Source organism: Tiliqua scincoides, chromosome 3 (genome assembly GCF_035046505.1).
Source record: "Tiliqua scincoides isolate rTilSci1 chromosome 3, rTilSci1.hap2, whole genome shotgun sequence".
NCBI lineage: Eukaryota > Metazoa > Chordata > Lepidosauria > Squamata > Scincidae > Tiliqua > Tiliqua scincoides.
The window spans coordinates 5,509,293-5,523,595 of record NC_089823.1 but is presented as its reverse complement, the minus strand read 5'-3'; the positions used below and the strand labels follow the sequence as shown (position 1 = coordinate 5,523,595).

The 14,303-nt window shown below is 42.3% G+C and overlaps 1 protein-coding gene across 3 annotated transcripts in view; it reads left to right on the top strand.

Moving 5' to 3' along the window:
- The window catches only part of UVRAG (UV radiation resistance associated), a 95,986-nt gene that overhangs the window by 21,094 nt on the left and 60,589 nt on the right, over positions 1-14,303 (top strand). For all 3 annotated transcript variants that reach the window (XM_066620237.1, XM_066620239.1, XM_066620240.1), the window contains exons 2-6: positions 1,682-1,799; positions 6,360-6,394; positions 7,486-7,647; positions 8,286-8,360; positions 8,960-9,045. In XM_066620237.1, coding sequence (XP_066476334.1) covers positions 1,682-1,799; positions 6,360-6,394; positions 7,486-7,647; positions 8,286-8,360; positions 8,960-9,045 — 476 coding nt within the window. The remainder of the gene's footprint in view (positions 1-1,681; positions 1,800-6,359; positions 6,395-7,485; positions 7,648-8,285; positions 8,361-8,959; positions 9,046-14,303) is intronic.

Genomic DNA, 14,303 nt, shown 5'->3' with positions numbered 1-14,303 from the left:
ACACCAAACTTTTCTGAGTGGTGAAGACCAGACGTGATTGTGAGGAGCTCCAGAAGGATCTCTCCAGACTGGCAGAATGGGCAGCAAAATGGCAGATGCCTTTCAATGTGAGTAAGTGTAAAGTCCTGCACATTGGGGCAAAAAATCAAAACTTCACATATAGGCTGATGGGTTCTGAGCTGTCTGTGACAGATCAGGAGAGAGATCTTGGGGTGGTGGTGGACAGGTCGATGAAAGTGTCGACCCAATGTGCGGCGGCAGTGAAGAAGGCCAATTCTATGCTTGGGATCATTAGGAAGGGTATTGAGAATAAAATGGCTAGTATTATAATGCCGTTGTACAAATCGATGGTAAGGCCACACCTGGAGTATTGTGTCCAGTTCTGGTCACCGCATCTCAAAAAAGACATAGTGGAAATGGAAAAGGTGCAAAAGAGAGCGACTAAGATGATTACTGGGCTGGGGCACCTTCCTTATGAGGAAAGGCTACGGCATTTGGGCCTCTTCAGCCTAGAAAAGAGACGCTTGAGGGGAGACATATTTGAGACATATAAAATTATGCATGGAAGGGATAAAGTGGATAGAGAGATGCTTATTACTCTATCACATAACACCAGAGCCAGGGGACATCCACTAAAATTGAGTGTTGGGAGAGTTAGGACAGACAAAAGAAAATATTTCTTTACTCAGTGTATGGTTGGTCTGTGGAACTCCTTGCCACAGGATGTGGTGATGGCATCTGGCCTGGACGCCTTTAAAAGGGGATTGGACAAGTTTCTGGAGGAAAAATCCATTACGGGTTACAAGCCATGATGTGTATGTGCAACCTCCTGATTTTAGAAATGGGCTATGTCAGAATGCCAGATGCAAGGGAGGGCACCAGGATGAGGTCTCTTGTTATCTCGTGTGCTCCCTGGGGCATTTGGTGGGCTGCAGTCAGATACAGGAAGCTGGACTAGATGGGCCTATGGCCTGATCCAGTGGGGCTGTTCTTATGCTCTTAAGGTGGTACAGAAGTGAGAAGTAAGGCTTGCAGCTGAGGCTTATAGATGCAGAACAAGCTTTGGTTGGTGTGCCAGTTGCAACTGTACCTGCATCAGTCTGACTTGGCTATGGTGACATTTCAGTTAGATAGCTGTAAGGCCCTCTGCATGGGGCTGCCCTTGAAACTGCACTTAGAGTGGAACATAGCGGCTCATGTGGTTGCAAGGGCTAGGCAGTTGGGCTGCTGCTTCTGTGGCTGAACTGGCTGCCAGTTTGTTTCCAAGCACAATTCAGTATGCTGGTGTTAACCTATAAAGCGCTTTATGGCTTGGGGTCTGGGAGTCTAAAAGATTGCCTTCTTCCATGTAGTCCAGCTGGAATAATCTGAGAGGGCCCTCTTGTCAGTGCTACTCCTGTTGAAGGTCAGGGAATGGCAGCAAGAAATAGGGCCTTTAAGAAATGCCCCCTCATTCCTTCAGGGGCTAAAGACCTGTTTACTTAGGATTGCTGTTTAGTTGGGGTGTGGGTTGGGCCTTTAGGAACTCTGCTTTTGTTGCTGTAGTTTCTGTTTTATTGCTGGTTTTCTTTTTAACAGCGTAATGTGGCTGACCTGTGTTGTGCTGTGTAGGAGTTTGTGTGTACATTTTATGGATTTTTTTTTAAAATCAAGGCTCCTTAATATTTTATTTCCTTTGCAGCGGCGTCTTCGTCACCTGCGGAATGTTGCAGCAAGGAACATAATTAATAGGAATGGTTATCGCCTTCTGGACACCTACTTCACGCTTCACCTGTGTGATAATACAAAGATATGTAAAGGTAGACACAAATTTATTGCTACAATTGTTCCTATCCCCAGTAATTCAGCTTATTTTAGTCTATCAAACATGTTCTCTGTTCTGCCCCAGTGCAAATACTGTGAGAAATTTCTGTTCACTTTGTAAAGGATAGGGACTGAGGCTTCGGCTGGATTTAGGGTGTGCATTTGTTTTGTAGCAAATAAAAAGCTGGGCCAAACGGGGCTCACTCATTTCTAGAAACAAAACAAATTCCAGAGCTGCAAATTGGCTTCAAACATGTAGAGCTGCCTTCTACTGAGTCAGACCATTGACCCATCTAGCTCGGTATTGGCTAAGTCCTCTGCAGCAGCTTTCAGGTGCTTCAGATTGAGGATCTTTTACAGTCCTCCCTCAAGATGCCTGGGAGCTTCTGCATGCAAACCATGTGCTGTGCCACTCAGTTACACCACTTCTCAAAGTTGCTGTTGGTTTGAACAGGTTTCATTAATTACTATTCGTAGGCGTGTTTCTTCCAGCAGGTATACTAGGACAAATAGAGGGTTAGGAGTGGGGAAGCAAGGATAATGGTGACATGCTCAAAACACATTTTAGGTGAAGTACCAGCACTCAAATAGCTCTTCTTTCCACACAGAGCCACTCACAGTAACAAAGGAAGTGAGTCTTTTAAAGATAGAGGAGAAGATTTGCATTTACCCTGTGTAAGGTTTTTTCCCCTCAAAAAAAAAATACTTTTGCAGATTATTGTTTGCAAAAACATTCCTCAGTCACCTGTTACAGTTACCCTTCTTCCATAGTGTCTCTTCCTTTCCCAAGCTAATGTGTAGAGCAGCCATTTTCAATCACTTTGCCATGGCATGGTGTGCCATGAGTGGTCCACAGGTGTGCCACAGGAATTTGGGGGAAGGTCATTTATTAATAGGGCCAATGGGAGATGTGAGCCCTCACTAGCAGCATGGTGTGCTTTGTCAGTTGTCAAAAACCTGGTGGTGTTGCTTGACCATTTTAGTGCCTTGTCAGTGTGCCATAAGATGAAAAACGTTGAAAATCACTGGTGTAGAGTGAGATTAAGGGTGCAGTCCTAACCCCTTACGTCAATGCTTTCCAGCACTGACATAAGGGCAATGCAACTCTAAGGTAAGAGAACAAACATTCCCTCACTTTGAGGAGGCCTCCGTGAGTGACACCCAACTGCAGGATGCAGCATATGCCTGACTGGCACAGCTATGTCAGTGTTGGAAAGTTGGTTAGGATTGCGTTCTAAGTGATTTATAGTTTGAAATTTAAAGAGATTAGTTCCTGTAGCCAGTAGTCTGATCTTTGTGAGAGATTAAATATGTCGGTTTGCAGTGATTGAGAGGTGTGTGTGTTCATGTTTAGCAACCTCAATGCCCTTCTGCCATGATTGTACTTGTTTGTTTTTATTAAACTTGTTTTGATATTTAAAGCACTTGCACCTTGTGTTTGTTTCTAGCTGATAAAACAAGGACCATTTTTTCCTATGTGACTGAACTTCGGCAAGTCTGATTCTTAGTTTAGTAGAATGTGCTCAAATTTCATGCTAGGTGGATGAAAAACAGAAAAATTACAGGCAACAGAAAAGCAAATGAAATAATAACAAATGGAACTAATGAAAATGGATGAAATCCATTACAAAATATTTTGGTAATAAATATGAATGGAATAAACTAAATTCTAACTTGATCTAGACATTATGGAAGCTGTGCTCTGCTTCATCTCCAGCGATGAAAATTACATGATTTGTGTGCTTTAACATATCTGTAACTTCCACTCTACAGAATTTTGGAACACACACACACACACACACACACACACACACACACACACACACACACACACACACACACACACACACACACACACACACACACACGTTTGCTTTGAGTCTAAAAGTACGTGACTCTCGTTAGGGAAGTCCATAACAAGTGGTTGATAGTTAAATAGTACTACATCCTGATCCTCAAATATTAAGGTTTTTGCTAGAACCCACAAGGATTAAAAAAAAACACCTGAGTGTTTTTTAAAGCTGAGATTCTTGGGACTTTGTTATAGTAATTGAGTTCTGTGTTTTGTGATATGATCAGCTATGCTGATCCTAGCTACTCTTAATGATTTGATTGCTGTCTTGCAGTCATAGAAATAGCTGTAAAACAATGAACAGTCTTGTATAGATTGTCTTTGGACAGCAATGCCTCCTGCTTTTGTGATCAGACTTTACCTGTCTCTGTACTACAGTAATAATTGAAAGTTCTTCAGACTTTATGCAGCAGTAATTGGATTTCCCAGCTACTGAAAATACAAGGAACTTGTGCCATGCCACCCTTGATCTCTGACCCTGTCTACATACTGTGCACACACTTAATATTTTTCTAAGGTACTTATCACTATAGTAACTAAGCTTAAAACAACGCTTAAGAACATAGTCTGCAACCTTTGTGCTCTTGCTTGTGGTCTCTCCTGCTCAGTTTGTGCAAGATTGTGGATTAAATGTCGACCTCCTCTTATACCAGGCGTCAGATGAATAACTGAAAAATCTGGGTTTATAGTTGTCAGTGCTTGCCTTGTCCTTTCCCCAAAATGTAATAGGCTCTACCTGAGTTATTCTTTTATAAGTTCGGCCCCCAAGTCTTGCCAAGTGTAGCCGAGAGTGTCTTAAATGGATTCTTCAGAAGGATCATGCCCATTCTGATGACCAACCTCCTGTCTCTTAGGATTGTTACTTTCCATTGTATTGGGCAGGAGGTCTGGTCTAGAGGGTAGAGCCTCCGTCTGCCTGAAGATAACATCCACAAGGTCGCCAATTCGAGGCCACCGGCACCGTGCGACCTTGAAGCAGCTGACAAGCTGAAGCCGAGCTATTCCATCTGCTCTGAGCGTGGGAGGATGGAGGCCAGAATGTGAAACCAGATCAGAAAGAAACACCTGAATGTAGTGGTTCTTGAAAGAAAGAACCTTCTTTCAAATTGTAAAAATCCCTATTTAATAAGGGATTTAAATAAAGCCTGCCTATGTAAACCGCCTTGAATAAAGTCTTGAATAAAGACCAAGAAAGGCGGTATATAAATGTCTGCTATTATTGTTATTATTGTTATTATTGTTGTTATTAATGAAATAGGCTCCTTCTGGCTTTTCTCAATATCTTTGCAAATCAGACTTTTTTAAGCATTAGTGTTCTTTGCTCATACTCTAGTCACTGAAAGTATTTGGTGTCTAAACCAAGAAGTTCTGCTCAAAAGAAGTAGGGTAAAATCATGCAGTTGATTTCACAGAGTTGCTTGATTTGTATATTCAAAGAAAAACATAATGGCGTTTTTGCAAAATATGTACAGGCTCAATCTTATTATACACTGATTTTTTAATACACGGATTTGACTCAGCACAAATGGCCACTGCAAATGAGAAGGAATGTGCTGATTCCTGGAGAAAGGGAAAATGCATCCTTAAAATCACATTTTAAAAAAACTGCTTTTCTTACTGTTGTAGGGAGACAGTCATGCAAGTGATCATTCCATTCTTCAGCTGATCCAGGCAAAGGCAAGGGGTCTTTTGCATTTCTAATTGCTGACTGCCTCTGTCCAACAGTAAGAAAAGCTGTTTTTAAACCACAATTGTAAAAGGGCGCACTTCTTAATTTTTTAAAAATTGCTTTTATTTAACACATTTTATGGTATCAGCAGGGAGTTCCAGAATCAAACCCCTGTGAATGTTGAGACATGATCTTATTAGGAGCTAAGGAGGGGCAAGAAACCTGGAAGTGGGTCTTTAAATCTATTTTTCCGCTGTTTTTTATCCACAGATTTTTTGTCCAATAGAACATCAGCAGATAACGAGACACGACCTGTAATTTTTTCTCGAATAGCCATTATCAAGTAGCTAGTACGAGACTTGAACCTGGAATACTTGTGTTCAAATCACAGTTTTGATCTTCTTGTTCTGTAGATGGAGGAAGTGGAAAGAAGCAGAAGGCTTTGTGACCATTTTTTATTTCTAGTAGGGTGAAGAACAGGAGATCCCTGTTATAGATTATTGTAAGTCAAGGCAGTGAAGGCCATGCAGGGATGGATGCAGGTATGCAAGAGATGTAAGTCCATTGTCTGTGCCTCCAAAGGGTTACATCATAAGGACATAACTCTTGATGTTCTAGATCAGCAGTTCTCAAACACTTTGGTCTCCTGAACTTTTTCTGCTCCTTAACGGAGTCTCAGGGAGCCCCAGAGTGCTGATGCATGCTTGGAGTGGTACAGCACCAAGCAGATGGTAGCCACTTACAGTGTACTCAAGAAGGCCCTGAAGGGGTCTTAAGGAGTCCCAGGGCTCCTAGAGCACACTTTAGAAATCCTGTCCTAGTCAAATAACTTTCCATACAGCCTACTTCTAGTTATTTTGAGCTGAAATTTTGGTTTCCCAGCGTGAAATGAACTCTGGTTTTATTTAAAGATTGTTTTTATGCAAGGTACTATAATCTCTTTCCATGGCATGAAACTCCTTGTTTATGAGGACTAAGTCTGTATCGCAAACCTATGTAGTCTGACGTCTAATATTTATTTTTCTTTTTTTCTAGAATTTTATAAGAGTGAAATAATAAAGAATTCTCTGGTAAGTTGATTTCATTGCGAGCCTTAATATTTTCCCACATTGTACAAATTCTTGTCTGGACTATTCTGTCTGATACTCTTAAGCTGCAATCCTAAACATACTTGTCTGGAAACAAGTCTCAAATGCAACATAATTAACTCTGAATGGTCATGCAGTAAGTAAGGTATTTCTGTGTTTCCATTTGATTTCTTGTGTATGGTTGGTAAATGGTGAGCATTTACTGTGGTATTAAACTGGAAATCAGCAACAGTTTTCTCCAGTGGTTCTGGGTTGGCTCAGAATTTGACTGTGGGAAGTTCCTCCTCTTAGTAGCCAGGCAGAGTTGCATTATCTGAAGAACACAAAGAGGAGGGGCTCTCTCATCCCCAGGTTGACCTTACCTGCCTAGCAGGCAAGAGTCTGCCGAGCTCCTGCTGAGCTTCAGTATAGCATTTTTTTTCTTTGCCTTTGCTCCACCCCCTTGGATAAGAGTTGTGGTGGGAGCTCCTCTAGTTGCACTTCAGAGTTTTTATCCTGAAGCCTCCTGCAACAACTCCTGAGTCTGTACCAGAGGCAAGCCCTAGACAAAGCGTGGCTTCCCAAATAGCAATGGCTGGTCTAGGTGCTGGCTTGTTGGATGGATCTGTTACATACGATGTTGGAGCCTAGTGGGCATTATGTGTGAGCAAATGAGTCTGTCTTTATGTGTGGTCCTGATAACGGTAGTAGAGAGGCTGGACTAGATACTCTTGCTAGGCTTCATCTCAGTTACAGCCTGCAGTGATTACTTTGCATAACAGTCCATTTAGGGTGCAATCCTAACCCACTTTCCAGCACTGACGTAAGGGCAATGCAGCTCCGAGGTAAGGGAACAAACATTCCCTTACTCTGAGGAGTCTTCTGTGAGTGCCACCCAAGTGCAGGATACACCACACATCCCATTGCCATAGCTATGCCAGCACTGGAAAATAGGTTTGGACTTTAATTTTTAAATTAAACTAGATAGATCAAGGGTTGGACTCTTTATAAGGCAGCTGCATGCATGCTTGGGATAGAGTGCTTCTGAATATCTTCAGTGTACTTCAACTGTATCTCTTGTTTTGTGTTAACAGAATCCAACATGGCGAAGTCTTGACTTTGGACTAATGCCCAATCGCCTTGATACATCTGTATCCTGTTTTGTGGTGAGGATATGGGGTGGCAAGAATGATGTCTATCAGCTACTGATTGAGTGGAAAGTCAACTTAGATGGACTCAGATATCTGGGCCAGCAGGTAAAATAAAGCATGGTTCTTCAATATTGTTTTGGATAGTTGAAGATGCCTTCAATAAACCACCTGTCTGGTGCAGCTCTGCAGATTTCTAAGGCTGTCTTTGAGGTGTAGATATATCAGATTAATTCTGGGCAGAACTAAAATGGGATGATGGCAATTTAAACATGATGGAGAATTGAAGCTGGTCACATGTTTGCTAATGAAAAGGTACTCTCTTGATTGTACACTAACTTTACATTTTGACAGATGCCAGAGATGCAATTTTCTTGGTCTGCTGCATGAAAAACAGCAATGTGATGCCTTAAAAGATTAAGCAGTTAAGGATGGCATAAGCTGTTTTGGATCAGAGACAATTTCACAAGATGCCCAAACTAGGCTTTGACTCATGGAAGCTTATGCCACAGTAAATGACTTTATTCTTGAAATGTCACAAGCCTCTTTGGTGTCTTTTTGTGTTGTGGGCAATTGGTCCTGGAAATGTCTGTACCTGGAACCAATTTTGTGCTTGTTCCCCTCTCCTGCTGTAGTGATGGTGATAAACTTGAAACAGCTGAGGAGTATCAGAAAATTGCTAGAAAAATGACGACAGTGAAGTTAAAACAACTTGATTGAATCTGTGGCACTGTTTTATTTAACAGATACATTCTCGTAGCCCTAATGAAATCATTTTTGGTCTGAATGATGGTTATTATGGAGCCTCATATGAACAAAAGGTAAGAATGTATTCTGTATACCTCTCTTGATTTTGTGTAGGCTAGAAATTTTCTTGGAGAGTTTTTGTAGACAAAGAGCCGCATCTATAGTAATTAGAGGGATTTGTTTTTGGTGAGTAAGATAGGATTGCAGCCTCTTACTGAACACAATGAGCTTACTTCTGAGTGAAATTTAAAAAAACAAAAAACAAAAACCCTCACTGATTTCAAATGCCACTAACAGTGACTCTTCCATGAATACAAGCTTCTTCTGATAATGGAGCATTCTATTTGTGCAGAAGACCCTGAGGAACATTCTTTCCTTTTTTGGAGGTAACTTCCATTTGTGGTAGTGTAACTCTATGGATGTTTTTCAATTTGATTTTCCCCTGTAATAACCTTGCTTGTCTGTCAACGCCTTTAAAGGGTCCCAGTTTCATCAAAATATTGTTTTTATTGACAAAAAATAAAGAGGTGAGCAGTTTAAAGGATGACAAGATGCCCTGATGGTGTATGTGTGTGAGCATGTACACAAGACATATGAAAGACTCTGTGGGGAAATGGGTCTCAATTTCAGTGTTATAAAAAGTGTTTAATCAATTACTTTATGTGTTTTTAAGGGCTACTCAGGAACCCAGAAGAACAGTCTTCTCCAGGTGGATCAGAACTGTGTTCGTAACTCATATGATGTCTTCTCTTTGCTTAGGTAACTTTTTTGAATCCTGAAATGTGAATCCTTGGCACAGATAGTTTATGAAAAATATCACTATGAATATTCATACTTTTTTCAAGATGTTTTCTATGTACATTGTTGCTTTGCAGGGGCCTAAAGCTGTTCCTATTTACCCAGTGCAATGTCTCAGAAGTCTGACTCTGGGTTATAGTAAGGTTCCTTGCACTGTAAAATTCTAGAGACTTTTATGTAATTTCATCTGCAGGTCTCATCACCAGATGAAGATTCTTGGTGAGGGAAAACCAACAAGAATTTGAAGCTTACCATTCTAGTTTATATTAAAAATGATCTAATGTGAGTTGCCTTGTAGGATAAGCGCATCTGTACTACAAAGGCTAATGGTAGTCTGGTTTCTAATAACTCCAGCCATAAATATTTCAGCAGTTGTTGCAGCAGCACAGATTAGTAGCAGAATATTCCATTATCTGCTGCCACTTCCTTCTTTTGCTACTCCTACTATCTATAGATACGTTCTGAGAACTTATTCCATTGTTAAACTCTAACTTGTGTATACTGTCATCTATCATGATTACTCGTGGCAGCAAGTTCTAGACAGTATCTGTGTTCACTATGGAGGAAAAATACTGACTAGAATCCAAATTAATTGTTCAGCCTGGCCCATAGGCTTGCAAGTGTATAGTGGAAATTTTAAGCTTTCAGAAAGAAGAATCTTCCTAGATAAGACCATTGGACTTATAAAGTGTTGGCTATAGTGGTTCTTCAAGTTCTTGGATCTTTCTCAGCCTTTTGACTCAAGCTCTTTAATGTGGAGATCAAAGCCTAGGACCTTCTGCATGTAAAGTGCATGCTGTGTCACTGAGCGATAAGTCCTCCTTTGTGGGTTTAAAAAAAAAGACTTAAATGACTTCTGCTAGTTCACTCATGTAACTCTCTTTACGATTTCATCAGCATATATAGATGGCTCACCATGTACTAAAATTTTCAAGGTTGACGCTATGGAGGGATGATTTATTAATGTCCTCCTTGAAGCCATCTCTTCTTCTTCAAGGACTGACCCTGGCACTGAACACTGAGAATATTTGCAAGAAAGTGAACTGGTGCTTGTTTCATTCTTGTAATAACTTCTCTTTTTAAGATCTCATTCAGTTCCTTCCAAACTTAAATGCATCAGCATTAACAGTGGTATTTCTCTGCACTTTGTTCAGGTATATAGGCTTCAGGATTGTCAGCAGGTATTCCACATTTTTCTTAAACCCAAATTTGGCTGTGATAGTGCCATCTTACAATTTTTGTTCAACTGTAATTGGGGGGGCTGGGGATAAGAATAGGCCCTCAGTTTGGCTGTACTTGTCGTAAGAGGCGACTAAACAGCCACCGGGTAGATGGGACTCGTCAGCCTGGGAAGGCAGCTCATCTGAGAGAAGGAAAACTCTGATCCCAAACCTCCACTGCCTTGTGGCTACATCCAGTTATGGAAAAGGCTTCAGGAGTTAACCTCGAGGCAAAATCCGGAGCCGGAGTCCCTGAGGCAGTTCATGGCTGAACACAGTCACGTTCTGGCAACTCCTGCGACGCCGCTGGAACCAACCATATTGGCCTCTGCCTTTCCATTGGACCATTTCAGCGACGTGGAGAGGGGGGATTTGCTGCATGGGTAACAGCCTATCCTCCATACCTACTTTACCCAGGCTTCGCACACTGGAGAGGATACTGTTCCAGAACCACCATTCAGAGCGTGACACCATGGTCTTCTGAGACTGAAGGATGCCAACATTAATTGGATGTCAGCGGCATGATCAGCCTTGTCAATCTTTAAATAAAACACTGATGGTGTGCCTTGGCAATTTTAGTGCCTTGTCAGTGTGCCGTGAGTTGAGAGAGGCTGAAAATTGCTGTCTTGGACAGTGCTATAGCACTTATAAATGTGAGTAGACTGTCTTCGCTGTATCTCAGTTTTGGGTAGCCTGCTCTGGTGGTCTTGGATGCTCTGTTTTGCTGAATTTTCTGACCAGCTTGAGAGAACCTGCTTGCCTTTAATAATGGAGTTGAACTCAAATCTTCCATGGAGCAGCGCTTACCAGAAGGTGTCACTATTGGATTAGAAGACCAAAAACAAAATAATACTGCTAGTGTATTTTGTTCTTGAAGCTGAACAGGTTCTAGCTACCTTAGCTGAAACTTACATTCTGCAAGTGCTTAAATGTTTATTCTTTGGGTTTGTCGAATATGGTAATAGAAACTTTAAGTTTTCAAACATTTTAGCTAGAGGCAGTCTAAAACATGTTTTTTTTGTTTTTGGATGTCATTGCTATAAAAATTGGCAAAAGCAGCGTTATGTGTTTTTATTCTAAACTAACATTTTAATCAATATTAAACAATTTTTATCAGATGTAATCACAGTCATACAGGTGATATATGCTTTCTTCATTTTTACCATTTTAGACTGCCCCTAATTATAGCTCATGTAATTATACTTGTAAGCCTATAGCCTTCCACAATAGATGGCACACTGAGAATTTAATGACCTAGAATGGTTATGAGCAAAATTAACCCAAGGGAAGATCATTATAGTCAAAGTGACATCCAAAGAGTGCTGCTGGATTAGATCAAATGCCCATCTAGTTCATCTGGGAACTTGTAAAAGGAAGCCCACAAATATGACATAAAGACAACAGTCTCTCTCATCATCTGGTGTGAAAGGTAGACTACTTGTGAACGTAGAGGTTCTGCTTAATTACTATGACTCGGTATCACTGATAGTCACAGCTTCCCACAGATTTTTTCCAAATTTTAATTTTCTAAGTTGTTGACCATTGCCACATTTTGTGTGGCAATAATTGTGGGTTATGTAAAGAAGTACATAGATTCTTTTTTCTTTTTCCATACTTTAAAACCTCAAAATTCTGGTCCAATAGCAGCTTACTTCTGTGATTGCTTAAATTACTATTTGAATAATGTTGCAGTAGATCAGGGGTGTCAAAACATTTTGGCAGGAGGGCCACATCATCTCTCTGACACTGAGTCAGGGGCCAGGAAAAAAATGAATGAATTCACATTTCAAATTTGAATAAATTTACATAAATGAGTTTATTAGAGATGGAACTTATATGAATGAATGGAGGTCTTGCAGTAGCTCAAGGCCTATAAAAGGCCTTGCGCAAAGCAAGGCTGGCCTTTCCTTTGCTGCCACTGCTGCATCACAGGCAAAAAACAGCAAGCAGTGGAGGGAGCTCTTGTCCCACAGCTCAGGTGAGAGGTTGAACAGTCATCATCATGCTGAGAAAAGTTATGTCGGGCCAGCTTGGGCATCAGCAAGTCTCTGGAGGTCCAGAGGCTCATTGGAAACTGGGAGCTCCACAAGGGCCAGATTGGGAGCCCCTGAGGGCCACAAGTGGCCCCTGGGCTGGGGTTTGGGCACCCCTGAAGTTAGACCCATGGTATAGATAGGGGCCTCAGTTTCTGTTGTGCTGCCTTGAAATGTTGACTACAGAGAGTGGCTCAGATGAGCTTCTGGGGAAAGCAAAGACTTAAATCTTTAATAGGGGTGAGAGCTTGGGTGGAAGAATTGGACTCTGAGCTTGTGGCTTTGGCCATGCAAGTAGGAGCAGTGTGACCCTGACAAAAGCTGCCTGTTGTGAAGTTCGGTGGTAATATCATTGCTGAGTGCTGGCTGACACAAGGGGAGGATCGGGTGAAGAAGCTGGTGGAGGGTTGGGTGATTGGTATCAGTGCTTAAAAGGGAAGTTAGAGGCAGGTGGACAGGAAGAGAGAGGTGGAAGGGGAGAACACACACTGTGTGGGAGGAGGACAAGAATTCAAGAGGGGCAAGGGCAAAGGTGGAGAGAGAGACATAGAAGAGCTGATGGGAAGGAGCGAAGGCAAGGAGTAGGAGTAAGGGGCCGAATGGAAAGGAGGGGCAGAAGACAGATGGGGGAGATCAAGATCTTGGGGGAGACATCGGGGTGGTGGTGGACAGGTCAATGAAAGTGTCGACCCAATGTGCAGCAGCAGTAAAGAAGGCCAATTCTATGCTTGGGAACATTAGAAAAGGTATTGAGAACAAAATGGCTAATATTATAATGCCATTGTACAAATCGATGGTAAGGCCACACCTGGAGTATTGTGTCCAGTTCTGGTTGCTGCATCTCAAAAAGGATGTAGTGGAAATGGAAAAGGTGCAAAAGAGAGCGACTAAGATGATTACTGGGCTGGGGCACCTTCCTTCTGAGGAAAGGCTACAGTGTTTGGTCTTCTTCAGCCTAGAAAAGAGACGCCTGAGGGGGTACATGATTGAGACATACAAAATTATGCAGGGGATGGACAGAGTGGATAGAGAGATGCTCTTTACACTCTCACATAACACCAGAACCGGGGGACATCCACTAAAATTGAGTGTTGGGAGAGTTAGGACAGACAAAAGAAAATATTTCTTTACTCAGCGTGTGGTTGGTCTGTGGAACTCCTTGCCACAGGATGTGGTGACGGCATCTGGCCTGGATGCCTTTAAAAGGGGATTGGACAAGTTTCTAGAGAAAAATCCATTATGGGGTACAAGCCATGATGTGTATGTGCAACCTCCTGATTTGAGAAATGGGTTATGTCAGAATGCCAGATGCAAGGGAGGGCACCAGAATGAGGTCTCTTGTTATCTGGTGTGCTCCCTGGGGCATTTGGTGGGCCGCTGTGAGATACAGGAAGCTGGACTAGATGGGCTTATGGCCTGCTCCAGTGGGGCTGTTCTTATGTTCTTAAGAGAAGCCAATAAGTTGCCTGGCCCAGGGGGAAAGAGACCCTGGAGGCTCTGCTACAGCCAAGAGGGAAGCAGCAAGACTCTGCTTTGTCCTGTAGGTTTTTAGGAGTGCTGAGGTGCAGCCAAGCTGTCCCCTTGGAGGCTTGGGGCAGAATCCTTGGACAACCCCTGCTTCCTGATTGGCTAGACACAGCTTAGATGTCCCACCCCCCCCACCCTGAGCATGAAAAAGGCACTAAACAGGGCACTCTGGCACCTACACAGGCCCTTACCCCAGTTTGGACGTAATTTTGGACAGGCCCTTACCCCAGTTTGGGACTCCACGTAGTCTTTGACTGGAAGAGGGAAGTTGAAGGTGAAGAAACCCATCAAGGCTGAGACTCTGCCCTGTTTTCTGTTGCCACTGACCCTCCCCTCTTTTCCTATATCTTTCTGAACTGTGAATAAAATGTGACAAGCATCACCCCATCTGTGGCCTCTTCGGTTCTATCACAACCATTTCCCACCGCAACCCCTGTGA